We start from the raw sequence: 18161 nt of genomic DNA on the forward strand, positions 1-18161 counted from the left end.
AGAACCTGGATGTTCTGGATCACATTCAGCCCAAATGGAGGCTCACTCTGTTTTGTGATAATTCTGTTGGTTGAGACGACATCTTCTTCCATAGGTTTCATTCTGTTTTGTCATTGTCGCGTTGACAGGTCGAAGATGTTGAGAATGAAATCTACATATGTTTCAAAGGCAACTACACAAGTAACAACAGCTCCAACGACTGTGTTGTGCTGCCAAAGCTTGAATCTGATGAGATTATAATCAGAACATCAAATTCAAGGAAGACTTTAAATCAATTCTTCTCTCAACGTCAGGGAAGAGCATCCTGTCAAATCACATGTCAGCTCTTGTCATCTGACAATGAAAAAGTAAGTGTGATTCACTGTTGAACTGAACATGTTCTAACAGTTTAAATTGAGATCAAATGGAGGTGATCTCCATCTCTATAACCTGAACAGCGTTGGACTCATCTGTTTAATGTCTCCAGGTTTCTTTGAAGTTCATCAGCGCTGGAAGAGAAGGAGTGCTTCGTGTTTCTTTAAATGTATCAGGTCATAAGGTGAGGACGTTGATGAGAATATGTGTTGAGTCCAGTTTGCCAAAGTAACAGGACACTGAGTCCAGTTTATCCATGTTGTGTTTTGTCTGATATCTTCACCTGTTTCCTGTCAGTTTATGGCAGTAACTCTATGCTCCTCCTTTGTAGAAGCTGAAGTTTATGGTTGATGGGGTTATAGTGCGAACAGAGAGAACTTCGAAAAGAAAAAAACTATGACATAACCTTCTGCAGATCCTCAGGTTTGTAGAGCTGTGGTTGGTCATGGTTTTGTCTGAACATGGAGGTAGTTTCATTGGGCTAATGTTCAGGGAGCTGAATGTTTCCTACATTCAGAGTGTCTGAAGGTGTGACTGGTCCACAGAACACACTGGAGACTCTTCTTTTAGCTCACTGGATCCTAGGACAAACCATTCAGCTCCACTGTATGAGATCAGAGATGTCTGGACATCTCCTTTGTGTGATCAACTGGCTGTAAAGAGTTAACTGCTGCTATTAATCTCAGTGGTCTGTTTTCAGGTGATCTCCTCAGTTCTCCTTCAGGAACATGTGCCTCTAACGGCTTTTCCATGATTTGTGATAATAAAGCGTGGCTCTCTGTTACCCCATGTGACCCCGACAAGCGTTGCTGGGGAAATGGACAGTAAGTATATCTGACTTATTTTGGAAAAAATACAACATTAGACTATTTCTGAATGTGCTGTGTGTTTGCGGTTGGTGTCACAGTGACACATCGTTGCGAGATATGAAGGTGATCTGGATCCACAATGTCTCCTTTCTTGGAGATATCAGCAGTGTCTAGACTCTTGGAGATGCTGGCACTGTCTCCTCACCCTGGAGATATCAGCAGGGTCCCGTCAATCTGTAAATACACTATATTGCCAAAAGTATTCATTCACCCATCCAAATAATCAGAATCAGGTGTTCCAATCACTTCCATGGCCACAGGTGTATAAAATCAAGCACCTAAGCATGCAGACTGCTTTTACAAACATTTGTGATAGAATGGGTCACTCTCAGGAGCTCAGTGAATTCCAGCGTGGAACTGTGATAGGATGCCACCTGTGCAACAAATCTAGTCATGAAATTTCCTCGCTCCTAAATATTCCGCAGTCAACTGTCAGCTGTATTATAAGAAAGTGGAAGTGTTTGGGAACGACAGCAACTCAGCCACAAAGTGGTAGGCCACGTAAACTGACGGAGCTGGGTCAGCGGATGCTGAGGCGCATAGTGCGAAGAGGTCACCAACTTTCTGCGGAGTCAATCGCTACAGACCTCCAAACTTCATGTGGCCTTCAGATTAGCTCAAGAACAGTGCGCAGAGAGCTTCATGAAATGGGTTTCCATGGCTGAACAGCTGCATCCAAGCCATACATCACCAAGTGCAATGCAAAGTGCCGGATGCAGTGGTGTAAAGCACGCTGCCACTGGATTCTAGAGCAGTGGAGGCGCCTTCTCTGGAGTGACGAATCACGCTTCTCCATCTGGCAATCTGATGGTCGGGTCTGGGTTTGGGGTTTCCAGGAGAACGATACTTGTCGGACTGCATTGTGCCAAGTGTAAAGTTTGGTGGAGGGGGGATTATGGTGTGGGGTTGTTTTTCAGGAGCTGGGCTTGGCCCCTTAGTTCCAGTGAAAGGACCTGTGAATGCTTCAGCATACCAAGATATTTTGGACAATTCCATGCTCCCAAATTTGTGGGAACAGTTTGGAGCTGGCCCCTTCCTCTTCCAACATGACTGTGCACCAGTGCACAAAGCAAGGTCCATAAAGACATGGATAACAGAGTCTGGTGTGGATGAACTTGACTGACCTGCACAGAGTCCTGACCTCAACCCGATAGAACACCTTTGGGATGAATTAGAGCGGAGACTGAGAGCCAGACCTTCTCGTCCAACATCAGTGTGTGACCTCACAAATGCGCTTCTGGAAGAATGGTCAAAAATTCCCATTAACACACTCCTAAACCTTGTGGACAGCCTTCCCAGAAGAGTTGAAGCTGTTATAGCTGCAAAGGGTGGACCAACGTCATATTGAACCCCATAGACTAGGAATGGGATGTCACTTAAATTCATATGCGAGTCAAGGCAGGTGAGCAAATACTTTTGGCAATATAGTGTATTCTGGCTCTGGTGATGGGGAAGCTAAGGGCATTGTAAAGCAACTGAACACAAACTGCACAACAACTGGATGCCGACTGAAGGTAGCTCCTGTTGAGAGGAGCCATAAACCTTTTCATCAAACACACACGTAACAATGTTTACACAACCAATTTGTGTTGTTTGGGGATGTGTGATGTTTGGACAAGCAATGCGTGTGACATTCTCTATTCTGTATAAGAAACTACAATCCTTCATGTTAGTCAGTCAATTGCTGAAACTGCTGTATGTACTTTACTCTTTGCAAGTAAGCTCTTTTGATTCCAGAATCCAGTGACTCTATCTCTTGTCTCAGAATTTTTCTATCATTTATTTAGCTCATTTGTCTTTCTAGGAGCATCCCGCTTTTGTGAATCCTATGATATAAACTCTGTGGATATTCTGCCTTCAGGTGTGTCATCCCAAGGACGTGCACCATCTCCGGATCCAACATCATTGGTTTCTTTGGAAATGTTTCCACTATAACGGATCGCTGTGCATACATTCTGATGTCAGATGCTGGTGTCGAGCTGCTGGGCATCTTCCGCGATCGCCGCCGGAAAGACGTCAGTTTGTTGGACCATGTGATTGTACGTGTGGTGGGGGCAGAGTTTATCCTGGGACAAGGTGGAAGGGTTCAGGTGAGTCCATGAAGAACTGACTGATCCTCAGACAAACCAGAGATAGAAAACAAACGGTTGATCACAGACTCACTATTCAACAGGTGATTCTCCTCAGAAATTAGTGTAAAATGTGTGAAAGTGGCATAGCTTCTGATGCAGGAATTTTAAAGGCTTTTAATGACTTTAAAGATTTTAATGTAGATTTATTAACCTCGTGCTCAGTTCATCAGAATATGTGGAAATGCAGCAAAATTATTCCATTTACACTGAACAAAAATATAAATGCACGACTTTTGTTTTTGCTTCCATTTTTCATGAGCTGAACGCAAAGATCTAAAACTTTTTCTATGTACACAAAAGGCCTATTTCTCTCAAATATTGTTCATAAATTTGTCTAAATCTGTTAGTGAGCACTTCTCCTTTGTCCTTTGCTGAGATAATCCATCCACTTCACAGGTGTGGCATTTCAAGATGCTGATTAGACAGCAGGATTATTGCACAGGTGTGACTTAGGCTGGCCACAATAAAAGGCCACTCTAAAATGTGCACTTTTACTGTACTGGGTGGTCCAGGGGGGTCAGAAAACCAGTCAGTATTTGGTGTGACCACCATTTTCCTCACACAGTCTTCTTCATGAATTCTCTGAAACAGCTTTGGAGATGGCTTATGGTAGAGAAATGAACATTCAATTCACAGGCAAAAGCTCTGGTGGAGATTCCTGAAGTCAACATGCCGATTTCATATTCCCTCAAAACTTGTGACATCTGTGGTATTGTCCTGTGTGATAAAACTGCACATTTTAGAGTGGCTTTTTATTGTGGCCAGCCTAAGGCACACCTGTGCAAAAATCATGCTGTCTAATCAGCATCTTGATATGCCACACCTGTGAGGTGGATGGATTATCTCAGCAAAGAAGAAGTGTTCACTAACACAAATTTAGACAGATTTGTGAACAATATTGAGAGAAATAAACCTTGTGTGTACACAGAAAAAGTTTTAGATCTTTGGGTTCAGCTCATGAAAAATGGGAGCAAAAACAAAAGTCGTGCATTTATATTTTTGTTCAGTATATATATAATTTATCTTGGCTCATTAAAATCCTAACAAATCTTACATTACGTAAATTTTTTTTTACAGTTAAAAAGAGAGATTGAAATCAGTCCAAACACCAAGATGCTTAAACTGGATGGAAAATGTACATTTAACTATAAGCTAGTCATTAACATGGTAACTGCTTATAGTTTACACAGAGTTTATTAACTCTTAAACATTTAAAACTAGTTTTGAGGTGACTTCCAAATGATCTTTTACGTACATTTAATGATTCCTAGGTGATTTATCACAATTTATTATAATATCCTCTAGGGGACTCGTTGGTACTGAACCATTTTGGTTCAGGACCTTAAATACAATACGGAGATGTACCGAACAAATACATGCAGCCTATGTGAAGAACGCAAACACTCGCCTTAAGTTTCCACATGAACCTTGAAGCGGAACGCACACAGTATGAGCAGGCTGGCTGCAAGCAGAACCCATGTGCAGGGTTTCCCCCATATACATTCTGTAGCTGCAACACTACTGAATTGTCAGCATAACTGCAAAAAAAACAAAAAAACAAGGAACACCACCTCAATAATTTTGCCGTTTTCTGTATGTTACACAACTTCTGAGTATGCTTCCAGATCTTCAAAGATAACTTAATAAATGGATTTGCTCTGTCTAGGAGGTGCTTGATTAGTTCGTTATCTGACACTATTGCTTGGAGTGGGATCCTAGACGTAGCCAATTCAAGTTCCTTCCACTGGGCAAAGTACCCAGGATTAAACTGGCATATAAGAGGGCGTAGTTGGGCTGCATAGTAGTACTAATCAACATGGAAGGTCCATTCCCCTATATTCCTCTTTGAGTTGTAGAGTTCTATATTTAATCCTTGGTTTCCTGCTGTTCCATATATACCTAGATGTGAGCTTATCCCACTCAACAAATTGTTGGTTTGTCACCTCCACAGGCAATGTCTGAAAGAGGTACAATATCCTTGGCAGGATATTAATTTTAACGGATTCAACCCTTAAGCTTAAGTTTAAGAAAGGAATAGCTTCCCATCTTCTGACATCTGCCTTTATTTTAGAGTTCAAAGGCTCAAGTTTATGCTAAAGAAGCCTGTTAAGTCTTTACACCCAAGTGTTTTATTGAGTCACCATCCCATTTATGTAATATTTTTGAATAATGTCTTTGATGGGTTCCTAATTTAATGCAAGTGTCATGGCCGTGGGGTGAAGTGTCACCCAATATCTCAATACTAACTCTGAAATGGTATAAAGACAACATCACCCTGATAGGGGAACAAAAGGAACACAAATAGGCAAAGCCGAAATTTATCCCGCCATAAGGTCACGCAGGTCAGTATCTGAAGGGACAGTAGACCAAATTATAAGATTACAAAGTCTTTATTTAATAGTGTTTTTCACATTAAAACAAAATGTATTTTCTCTTTTTAAAAACCAACATACACACCCATACATCCATCCATACTCACACTTATGTAAAAAAAAAAAAAGAAAAAAAACAATATTTCAAAATACAATTTAAAATAGTCCAATGCCACAGCAGCGAGCCGGAGCTTTCAACAGTGCTCCTTGTTCAAATACAGTTCTTGGTATTAGTGAAAGTCAGCCTACCAGGATGTAGTAGTACAACGTTTATGTGTGCCGGAGGTTCGCTGAAGCCTCTTTGGCATTAATGGAGGGCCGTAAGGTTCTGTGGGTCCAGAGACCGAAACGGTGGTCCCAGATGGATCGGTCCGAGGTCCACCCACCAGAGGAGGAGAGAACGGGTCGGAGGTCCGGGGCTTGCAGGAACGAAGAAGAGAGGAGCAAAAGAAACAAAAGAAGGGGAGGCTCGTCGCTCCTCAGATCCACGCCACAACTTTAAACACCCAGCCGGGATGATTACAGTCCTGCACGCTGTGCCCCCAAACGCCACTGGAGAGCAGGGGTAACAAGCATGGAGGCTTTTCCCCACGGAGCGCAAAACGCTTCCCGAACGCCAGCGTTTTAACATTGCGACATGCAACACAAAACGCGCAGTAACTTTGCCTTAAATCCCAGCAAAGGTGGGTAAATGTGGGTTGTAGTTTCACCTGCTCTCAGTCGGGGAGCTCAGTTGTAAATGGCGGATGACGTCAGGAGTGAAAAGGGACAGGACCAGGTGAGAGGCCCTCCTAATAGAGGGTATGCACGTGACGTCACCGCGGTTACGTCCACTGAGTGGCAGAAAGAGGGCGATGAATAGCGGCTTTGGCTTGAATACTGTGAAAACAATCTAAAAAAATGGGGAAGAGCTGTTGTGCCATTGATTGTACAAATAGGTTTAAAAAGCACTCAGAGCTATCGTTTTAGTGGCGACCTAAAGCCAAAGACAGAAGAAGCAGATGGATCGCTGCAATTCGTAGAAATAACTGGAATCCAGGCAACGAAACCTGGATTTGTGGTTGCCATTTCGTGTCAGGTAACGTTAATTTATGCTGTATTCTTGTGTAAAATCATACCTTAAATTACATATCGTTTTGGCTAACGTTACTTCTCAGTAAGGCTCTTAATGTTAGCATCTGTCATTTAGTTCTATATTTCATAACTGAAATGTTTTCGTCTTCAGTTGTGTGATTATGAACCTTGTGCTCTACATAATTTGTGAACTTGCTTAAACTGAGGCTAACCTAGTTTTCCAAATAAGGGGGTACTCTAGCACAAAGCTGTTGTAGCTGTGTTGGATCAAGTATTTGATGTTAACTCTACTTAAATCTCCACAGTACCAGTAGATCATCCACTCACTTGGGTCAATACTAAGGGTTCAACTCCAGTAAATCAGTAGTGAACTGTGAGCACTACTGCTGGGCCTTTACCTTGGCAATCACCGCCAATAAAATAAGTCTGCACTGACATAAAACCTCAAAAACAATAGTATGTTGAACTGAAAGCACTAACCAGCTGTAATCCTCTAAGTAACAATGATGAGGACATCAACAGCTCTTTGTCTTTTGGATGGTTTCAGCCTTTGCATTGGGGATTTTCCCAGCGTTGAAATCAGGTTCATAAAAATGTCAGGATACGTGATTTCCAGCCACATAGCAATGTTCGTAGACCACTTGTTGTTTGGTAGCTTGTATGGATCCATGTCGAGTCCAATTGTCTTTAATTTCATGTTATATTCCACATTTTTCCCGGTCTCGCTGTAGTTACTGCTATGCTCTGCCATGTTGAGCCGGTTTGTTTTTGCCACTCAGTCTGACTTAGAGGGGCGTGGCCCAGGGGGGAAGTGACGTATGTGCATTCCCTCTATACAGGCTCTTGTATGTGATTGGCGGGCCAGCAGGAGTGCGCATCACCACACAAGGATCTGTGTTTTTGATATATTAAGCTTGTAAACAGACATTAGGCCATATTCCTCCATACAATCAGTCAATCTGGGTAAAGACTGTGTGGGCTGTTCAAAGTATACTAAGACATCATCTGCCAAAAGTGTGATCTTTTGTTCATCCCCCATAGTTCTAATTCCTCTAATATTAGGGTCTTTGCAAATCCATTGACTTTGGGGCTCAATAAATATAGCGAATAAGAGACAGGACACAGCACATTCCTGTCTGTAGGGAAAAGGAGGTAGTAAGATCCCCATTCACTTTGATTCTAGCTGTTGGTTTGTTGTTTAAACCTTGAATCACTTTTATGAAGTTTCCATGAAATCTGAATGTGACAATGTTTTATATAGAAAGTCTCTAACTGTATCAAACACTTTTTGGGCATCTAGGCTCACCAAGACTGATTCAATATTATTTTCTGTGACATGTCGTATTATATATAATGTTCTTCTTATATTATCTTGTGTTTGTCTTTGCTTTATGAATCCAATCTGGACAAGATGTATAATGACTGGTAGACAATTTTCTAGTCTTTGCTAGTATTGATGTAAATATTCGGTAGTCTACATTCAGTACACTTATAGTTCTTAAATTTTCACATTCTTGTCTGTTTTTCCTTTCCTTGGAATAAGAGAAATAACCGCCTCTCTCCATGATGAGGATATTGAATTTTTTTTTAAAGAACCCCATTATACATTTTTATCAACCTAGGCACTAGCTTATCCCTCAGAGCTTTGTACCATTCAGTGGTAGAGCCGTCCATGCCAGGGGAACTACCTGTTCTTAGTCTTGCAATAGCCTTTATTAATTAGTTTTTAAAATACAAACTTACATGGATTTCCCTCCTGTTGTAGATGAACAAATCAACTTTGAGCATCCACAGTTCTGCTCAGATGTTTCACCAAGTGGAATTTTCCAAGGACCAAACTGGTGTCACTGCCAACCTCCTGACCTCAACATCACACAAAGTTTCAGTTTTCTTTGATGGCTACACTGCACAGATCTATGTGGAAGGTGTAAAAAATACCTGAGCATGAAATTTTCACTGGTTTGCACATTAGATCATAGTGATGCAGACGTTAATGTGATGAGCAGAGGTGATAAAAGTGAACACACAGTGTAAAAACAATTAAAACATATCAGTGTTTGTGTTTGGTCCATTAAGCCTCATTTGCGGAGAAACTTTATGGCTCAGAACCTTCTCTCTGGTTCTTCTAAACCAGGGGTGTCAGTCATTTCAGTTCAGGGGTCACATTCGGCCCAGTTTGATCTGAAATGGGCCAGACCAGTAAAATAACAGAATAGTAGCCTATAAATAATGAGAACTCTTCATTTTTTTGCTGTTTTAGTACAAAACAGTGAAATTAATCATGAAATTGTTTATCTTTACAAATAATCTTTGCACAAAACAATGTGGAATCTGAAAAACATGAAATTTCTTGAGAAAAGAAATGCAATTTTAACAATATTATGCCTCAGCTCATCCTTTTTACATGTGCATTACAAGTTATAGATTGCAGCGGATCTACAAAGATACAAAACATTTATTAACAGGCATAATATTGTTAACATTTTTGAGTTTGGAACTAAAATGAGTTCGACACCTTTGACTGTTAATATTTTAAATGTCATTTTTGCACTTGGCAAATTCATCCCATTGGCCAGACTGGAACTTTCGGCAGGCTGGTTTTGGCTTGCGGGCCTTATGTCTGACACCCTTGCTCTAAACTCTGGTAGATGTTAAGGTTTGACAGAGCAGCAGTAGTGAAGGGTTTGTCATCCAGGATCAGATCTGTTTAATTATGTAACTGAATCAGAGGACAGCGTCCATGTGTGTCCATGTGACTCACTTTGTGTCTCCAATTGTCCAGGAGATGAGTCCGACCTCCAGGGCTCATGTGTGAACTCCACAGTGGTAAAGTCTGATAGCGCCAGCTTCTCCAGGTAAGATCTTGTCAACGCCTCAAGGCTCTGGACATGCTTTGTTACTGTGTGTTTCTGTGAATGGACACTGTCCCTCCTGCTGTTTGTCGTCCTTTAGCTGTGAGGATGTCCACCTTGAACCTCCTGACCTCAGCATCAACTGCCCTGCCATGACCACTCAGTGAGCAGACACACACTGACACACAACCCAACATCCTAAATCCAGTCTACTCCTGGACTAAATCAAGAGTCCCTCAGGCCTGTCTGTTCATCTGGACCTTCTACAGCATCTTCTGGTCATTTAGTGAAGTACTGATCTGATGTTTATGGTGGGCTTTGATTGACAGGTCTGATTGACTGCTCATCATCTCTCTTGTGATTAAGCTCAGATCAGAACGTGGTTGCTCTATGATAAAATCTACATTTGTTTTTGGTTATTACATTCTCCATCCTTACTACATCCTCCACAAGAACAGACAAATGTGCTCTCTCTTCCAAGGCTTGTTCTTGTTCTCAACACATCATCTGGGCAGAACATCTCTGTTGTGTGATGTTCCACAACTCTTGTGCGATTGGTCAGAAATTAGAAGTGGGCATGGTTAAAAAGGTTAATTTATTTGATTATCCCTGTAGGGAGTTTTGGTTTCTGTATTTTGCCCATAATATACACAGTACCTAGCATTAGCATTATAACGATTACCATGAGCACATACCAGCTGTGCAGCAAGATGACATCAGAGGCCTAAGGGACCAACTCCAGATCTACATCAGCACTGTGGTCAGGTCAGGGACACCAACAGAAGAACTAACCTAATAAAGTATTTTTTTCAATGGGGTGAGACCACCTGGAGGAAACCCACATGAGAACAGGTAAAGTCAACAGAGAAAGGCTCTGGTCCAAGTGGAGCACTTCCTTGGAGTTCTGCACTTGAGTTTCTCATGAAGTATAAAATGTCCTTGAGAAAACAAACAAATTTCTCTGTTCTTGTGGAGTATATGTATTAACCTACACTGGCCTCATGGTTCCTGAGTGAATGTCCTGGTTCTGTTCCTCCACAGCTGTGGCCTCCTGAAAGATCCACCCTTTACCTCCTGCCACGACCACGTCGACCCAAAACCTTACATCAGTGCATGCATCGCCACGCTGTGCAAATACCCGGCAGTGGACGGTCTCAAGTGTCGATTCCATGATGCCTACGCCAGAGCCTGCAGACTGCACATCAACATCACATTGGAGGGCTGGAGTTCAAAGGGCCGCTGCCGTAAGAGCGTCCTTTATGTCAGTCTGTAAGATCTGATGAGACAGGATTATTGACCACACAAACAGTGAAAACCCCAGGCTCTGAAATGTCCTCCTGATTCATAGCATAGCAGATAACTGGCTTCTCTCTCTGTCCTTTTTTTGCTCAATATTACATCTTTAGTTTTTCTTCTGCCTCATTCAGTGATAATGCTTTATGTAATAAGTGAAGCCTGTTTTCAGTGCTGGATGTGGCACTTTGGAGAACCAAATTGGAGGCGTGGTACCACACCATGGAAATTCATCTAGATTAAGGGTGTCCAATCTTGGTCTTCGAGGGCCGGTATCCTGCATGTTTTAGATGTATCCCTCTTCCAACACGCCTGATTCAAATGATAAGCTCTACAGAAGCCTGATAATAACTGTCAGGTGTGCTGGAAGAGGGAAACATCTAAAACATGCAGGATACCGGCCCTTTAGGACCAGGATTGGACACCCCTGATCTAGATGGTCAATCTTCTGTAGACATTAGCCGCTTTTCTACCAGATTACTAGGAATGTTTATTACCTCCGCCAGGAGGTATTGTGATCACTTTGTGTGTTTGCGTGTTTGTTTGTTTTTTTAGCAAGATAACTCAAAAAGTTATGGACGGATTTTCAGGAAATTTTAAGGAAATGTTGATACTGGCACAACGAACAAATGATTAAATTTTGGTGGTGATCGGGGGGCAGATCTGTCTTGGCGGAGGTCTGCGCTCTCTGAGTGCTTTTCTAGTTCCAGGAATTTTTTCAGTTACTTGTTATCTGTTGCTGGAGGTCCAGGGTTATTATCCACAGTGTATTCACATGAACAGACAGATGCACAATGCACTTGTAGGAGACAAATATGGGTCAAATGGACGTGGTCGTTGTCCACTTTTTGTAGTTTCTTTTCTTTTGCTCCATTTTCCAAATGATAAAAATACAAACTAATTGAATCTTGTAGAAATGGAATTAACAAATTTGCAGATGCCACTGGATTAAACATGGAAGGTGAACAGCCCCACCCCCAAGAATGCCAGGAATGTGAGAAGTCCACCCCCTAGCTACTTTTATCAGGGAGAGTTTGGGGTAGAGGGAAAGTTTTTACCAGGAAATTTTGGTGGAAATGCACTAAAATTTTTCAAAGTTCCTGCGGTGGGAAAGAGGATATACAGTAGTGTGGTTGGTTCTTGCCATCCCTCATCAGACCCTGAGCACCCGGAACAGTAGAACAACAATGTCCTGAACCTCACCCCTGGTCCACAAAAGTTCCCATTTCCAGTCCCTAACATGACATTAGAGACGATAGAGCATGTGTGTTTAAGTTTATTCCAGGGATGGAGTAGGGAATCAAATCTAAAACTCTGATAATAGATAAGTTATTATTTACATCAATGGTAGAGACAGATTATTCAGAAGTCAGTAAAATTAACATGGAGTCTGTGTAACTTTGCCAAAACAATGTCGGACTCTGTTATTTAGTCATACATACAGCCTCAGGTCATCATTTAACCAGCAGATGTTGACAAAATGTCCAGGAAACAGCACAGGTTTCTTTGACATTTGGAAAGTGCTTTGGGGAAAATCTGGTTTAATTAAGGGAAACGACATCCATCCATTTTATTACCCGCTACACATGATGATCCAGAGTCCAGACACTTAGCCCTCACTTTATACAGGAATAAAAGAATAATGTAAAAATAATTACTATTAGAGAAACATTCTGCAGCATCTGCCCATGTCCCATCACAGATACATGGTGGAGCTTTTGACAGGCTTCTTCTATTCTTGGATTCCTTCTTTCTTATGAAGAAAGCTGTCAGGTGTAGGTTCACTGGTGGTTTGTAGAGTTTCTAATATTAGACCTGGATGGAGATCACTCAGTTCATGTCGATCCAGATCCATGGATCCAGGAGGCCCACCTCTACCTTTATCACTAGAATTAAAACCTTCCATATGACAAAGTGTAGAGTTAGAGCTGGTTCTGGAGATCCTGAACTGCTAGTTTCAGATGCATAGTCTTAGGCTGGGGTGGACTCCCATGATGCACCTCTCCTCCTCCCCTCTCCATCTATTGTCTGTGTGTCCACTATATGTCTCTGTCTCTGTGTCTTCTGTTTCTCATAGTTTGTCCCCCTCTCTTCTCTGTCTTCCTGTTTTTTTGTCCAGGTATCTCTGGTTCTGGTTCTGTTGGTTCCTGATCTGGTTGTGGACTCTGGCTGTGGTCCTGTCCAGTGTCTGTTTCCGTTGTCTGTCATGTATTATGATAGGTGCTGTATTAATAAAACTGAACTGAAGTGAAAATACACTTTTGAAGTACTTGTATTTGTTACTTCTTTCCTCTGAAAGTATAAATAGTACAAGGAGCTCCATTGCTGCTTCTCCACCTGAGTCACCTGAGAAAGGGGATCATGTTACATGTCCACATTTTGATCTGTGTGGATGGTGGATGAGATATGGAGTCCATCTGGCCTCTCTGTATCATCTGTGACTCTAAATCCAGACTTTGATTTTCCAGCTCCTCCTCAGATCTTCTGTCCACACGTTGTCTGCAGTGCTCATGAGTTCTGTGCTGATGGCATCGGTGATGGAACCAGATGCTTCTGTCGTGCTATTTTTGCCTCCAAATACAAATCAACAAACACCTTAGGTAAGAAGACGACGAGGAGCAGAGGTCACACAGTTTAGAAATATTCAGAAAGTATTTTTATTCTCCTTAGTTTGGTCATTTAATGTTTGTTTTAGATCTGTAGAAATCACCTTCATTTTTACCATGTAGTTTTTGTGTGTGTGTGTTTTTTTTTTAACTTTCAGTTAATAAAATAGTCTTTCTCATTGGAATCTAAAAATCCTGGTGATGTTCTTACTATATAATCACATGTGGATGACCCCGAGTCCATTGACATTCACACTAAAACTCTGATCATTATCTGATTTGTGGAGTTATCAGATTATTAGTGATCAATCGTGTAGGTATAATCTGTTATGTTTTATCAGATAACAGCAAAAATCTGATTATGCAAAATCACACTAACACAACTGGATTTATCCCCAGTACTCTGATGTCTATGCATATATACATGTTAACAGTGGCGGCTGGTGAAATTATTTTTTGATAGGGTGCAGTATCCAAGTCAGTTTTCAGCTGCACGATAACCACATATCACCATTAGGATACACTAAAGTACATGCACCCCAATTTTAAAATATTAATTTACTCTAAAAAAACAAAACAAAACATACTATGTGTTTTCAGTCATGTATTTTTTTATATGTAAATTTCACCTGTCTGTTCTTCAAACATGCACGTATCAGATCTGATTATTACAACTATCTGATTACTGACAGGAATTGGATTTACATGGTCATGTAAATGGACCCAGTGTCAAATCTGTGAGTGGAGCTGCTGATCTTTAACAATTGATTCAAATGATTATTGACTGTAGGTAGAGCTGTGATGTTCTCTGAGATGTTCCAATGTGCCCTCTATGAGAACCTTCATTTTGTTGTCTGTCTGTAGGTGAGTCAACCATCTGTCACCAAAACTCTGCTTCACTTTCTCTGGTCGGTTGCCTCCTGGAGGAAAAAGGCATAAACTACTCTGTGTTAAAACTCAATGACCCGAGCTGCAGAGGTCACATGGACAACCACACCCACATGCTGACCTTCAGCTTCAATGAAACCAACACCTGTGGGGCGGAGGTGACGGTGAGTACCCTTCTCCGTCCTGGTTTTGGTCAATGTATGGTTGTAAACTTGGGTTTTGTCAGTTCCTTTAAAACATCAGTTTTCATGAACTGGAGGTTTAATCTCTACTAATGTAATCTCTTGTTGACCCTTCAGAACAACAACAGCCAAATCATCTTCAAGAACACCATCATGATCCAAAGTAACACATCTGGAGGCATTATTCGACACAACCAGTTCCAGCTGAACTTCTCCTGCTTTTACAGCCAGCCAGATATGAAGAGCATCACCTTCAGAATCATCGACAGGTGGGTGGATGTTGACAGATGAAGAAGATTTGATATAATACTGATGAACATCTGGACTGAGAGGTGTGTCCATGTTCAGCACTGTGGTCCAGCAGATTGCATCTGGAGCTTGGAATTACAGCCTGTCCATGAAGGCCTTCACTGATGCTAACCACTACCAACCTATCAGCGCAAACACCAGGCTCCTATTGGGCCAGAGGGTATGGGTGGAGCTGAGCACCGATGGACTGGACGACAAATTAGTTGCCGTGGTGATAGAATCCTGTTGGGCAACCAACCAGATGTCGGCCATTAGGGGTCTGAGATACAACCTGATCATGAACAGGTGAGAAATGCAGATCTTTTATTTTTATTTGATGGTAAAATGTCATCTGACAGATTGTTTCCTCTGGAGTAGAAACAGAAATACTGATTCATCTTCTGCAATGGATCTAAAAGTCCAAGCTGTGTAGTAATGAGAACAAAATGACCAGACCAGAGCTGAGTTGAGAGCTGACATGGTTCTGTTTCTTATTTCCTTTCAGCTGTGCAAACCCTGATGACAGGACTGTGACGGTGACAGCCAATGGACAGGGAACATCCCCCTACTTCTCCTTCAACATGTTCCAGTTCAGTGGGAGTTCTGCTGACGTTTACCTGCACTGTAAACTCAACCTGTGTGGGAAAACCAAGAATGACAAGTGTATCCCAGTACGAACCAATCACCATGAAGTAGGACGACAGACATGAAAAACATACAGAGCACTCAACAAGCTTCATTGAACCTTCAGAAGGGACGAGTCTGTCATATTCACAGCAAATGTGTCTCATATGTTTATTTTAGTTTCGTCTGTTACATTTTATCTTAAATGAACAGTTCAGCCTCAGAATATTTGACTTTTTTTCTTTAATTTACACTTAAACCTCAGTTTAGCTCCGAACACATCTGAGTTTTGGTAAATTTGATGTGAATCAGATCTCATCAGCTTCATGTTCCATGCACATGGTCTCTGAAGTTTAATGAGGATTTTTATACAAACATGTCTTCAGCCTGAATTCTGACACCTGTCTTTGTCTTTCTCTCAGATCTGTGATCAGACTGCAACCGAGAGAAGGCGTAGATTTGTCGTGTCCCAATACATTGACGACAATCCTGCTGTCATCACCATGATCTGGACTAATTAGGTACGAGGTGCTGCTGACTGCCGACCAATAAGGTGGAACTGAGTAGGTGTTGAAAAGTGCAGATTATTTAAGGTTTTTGTCAAAATTTTAGAAGAACTGTGGCAGAAAACTGTACCTACAGATGTAGAAGCTGTTCTGACCTTTGACCCTCAGACCTTCTATCTGAATGCAAGTCCACCAACAAGCTGATGAGGGAAATTCTGTGGAACATGACATGAACCAAAGCTGTGGCGTTAATGACACTGCTTTGTTTGTATTACGATTTTATCTCGTTGCCAGAAAGTGCTGTTTCGTTCTTTTTTTTGCTTAATGGTGTACGACCTTTGTATATGTGTGCCATATATTCTATTTGTTTTTCTCTCAGTAGTGACTCTGTATGAGAGCTCGTGTTAGGCTATGGTTTGTGGTTTAGTCATGAGCGTTTCTGTTTTACTCACTCCTTTTAAGAGTTGGCACTGCTTTCTCTGTCATTTGGGGATGGGGACATAAGCTGTGTGGGATGGGTGGGAGAGGTTGATTTGATGTTTTGGGTTTTTTTTGGGTTTTTTTGCTGTGTGTTTGGGGTGGGGGGGGGCCTGTACTGTAGCCTTTGCATTCTATGGTCAGTACTCAGTCGGAATTTGGATAATTTTTGTGGCATTAGATTTATAACTTAGAATGTAAAAGGTTTGAATAGCCTCGTTAAAGTCAGGATTTCCTTTTTTGCCAGACAGAGAGAAAAAGTTGATTTTTACCTTGACAGGTTTCAGCTACAAAGTGTAGCCTTTCTCAGAAGGGTCACTTGATGTTACTGAGACACATCATTGCCAGCTGTTTTATCCAAGTTTGCTCCGTGGGATGCCAGGCAGCAGGGGGCATAATCATGCACTGTTGTCTGGCAAACCTGGATAAAACAGCTGACAATGACACGTCTCAGTAACATCAAGTGACCCTTCTGAGGAAGGCTACAGGTAGTAGCCAAAACATGTCAAAGTAAAAATCAACTTTCTCTATCTGTCTGACAAAAAAGAAAAAAGGAAATCTTTATATTTTCAGTAGACAGTATGAACCTATTCGGACTCTTTAAAGTCAGCTAAATCTATGTGAAGTGACACAATAACACAGACTCAACTCCATCAAAGGTCACAGTGAGCATAACCTTTGACATCAGTGAACACTGACGTCAACTTGGACAAATTTAATACTGAATTTCAACAATGTAGTAATGTAGCCTCATGACAACACAACTTTATCTGTATTATTATGCAAAAGCTCTGACATAACTCTCATTGTTTCGTACACAACCATGTGAATGAAACACATCAAAACCAGCACCAAGATTATCATCTATCAACAGAATATTCATGTATTTACAGGCAGTAAAATGAAAAATGTCTTATGACTTAAAGCTGCAGATGTTCTTTAAGAATCATCTCCTTCCAAACTGTATCAGAGGTCATTTTCAGCTGTTGTTCATGTTCATGTTCAGTAAACATTTGGGTTCAATAAACTACAACATTGCTCCTTTCTCTGTAAATTAGTGTCTGGTTGTTGAATGTTTTTCCATTATTTCAGTAGAGACTGAAACAAACCATCACACAGTGAATGTCTGAGACTCATCATTAATAACATTTCCAGATAATAACATGAAGATAGAGGTCTTCAACTGAAGCAGACCAATTTTAACTGATAAATTTGTGAAATCTAGATTGTTCATTCAGTGTAAAGTTCTCACATCCATTAATGGGTTCATCCATTGTATTAATCATAATGAATAAATGTTATGAACACATGAATAAAAGCAGCTGCTGTTACGGATGAAGATGATGAACGGCTGCAGTTCTCTGACCACCGAGAACAGAGCTTGAACCAACTTCTCACCTCCGCCCACCTAACACAGACGTCCAATCAGATGACATGTCATCAGTCACCACAGCAACCAGCGGAGAGTGGATCTGATGCATCTAAATATTTACCAACAGAACTCAGACCTGAAAGTCAGAACAAATGAATTTCATCTCTGCTTATTCACACGTGCAGTACTTGTCTACGATGTTAACATGTCAGAGGGTAAAATAAGAGCGTGAAACTGATGCTCCCAATTTAAACTGAGTTCCTGGATCATCC

The 18161-nt window shown here is 41.3% G+C and overlaps 1 protein-coding gene across 1 annotated transcript; it reads left to right on the forward strand.

Moving 5' to 3' along the window:
* The first annotated feature begins 276 nt into the window (after window positions 1-276).
* Window positions 277-16544, forward strand: LOC115417345 (uromodulin-like). The gene is made up of 15 exons (XM_030131291.1): window positions 277-347; window positions 467-538; window positions 686-777; window positions 1055-1178; window positions 3085-3313; window positions 8567-8726; window positions 9584-9656; window positions 9754-9816; window positions 10695-10905; window positions 13426-13546; window positions 14417-14604; window positions 14740-14891; window positions 14971-15216; window positions 15416-15581; window positions 15957-16544. Exons 4-15 carry the CDS (start codon window positions 1105-1107, stop codon window positions 16053-16055), a joined length of 1782 nt encoding a protein of 593 aa, XP_029987151.1. The 5' UTR covers window positions 277-347; window positions 467-538; window positions 686-777; window positions 1055-1104; the 3' UTR covers window positions 16056-16544.
* Window positions 16545-18161: the final 1617 nt, after the last annotated feature.

This window comes from Sphaeramia orbicularis, chromosome 1 (assembly GCF_902148855.1).
Source record: "Sphaeramia orbicularis chromosome 1, fSphaOr1.1, whole genome shotgun sequence".
NCBI lineage: Eukaryota > Metazoa > Chordata > Actinopteri > Kurtiformes > Apogonidae > Sphaeramia > Sphaeramia orbicularis.

Bases quoted from the DNA above. Each gene is read 5' to 3' on its own strand.
- LOC115417345 (XM_030131291.1), top strand. From the start codon at position 1,105: ATGATTTGTGATAATAAAGCGTGGCTCTCTGTTACCCCATGTGACCCC. The intron at 10,906-13,425 runs GTCCTTTATGTC...GCTCCTCCTCAG, and splicing joins AGGGCCGCTGCCGTAAGAGC to ATCTTCTGTCCACACGTTGT. The intron at 15,582-15,956 runs GTACGAACCAAT...TCTTTCTCTCAG, and splicing joins AGAATGACAAGTGTATCCCA to ATCTGTGATCAGACTGCAAC.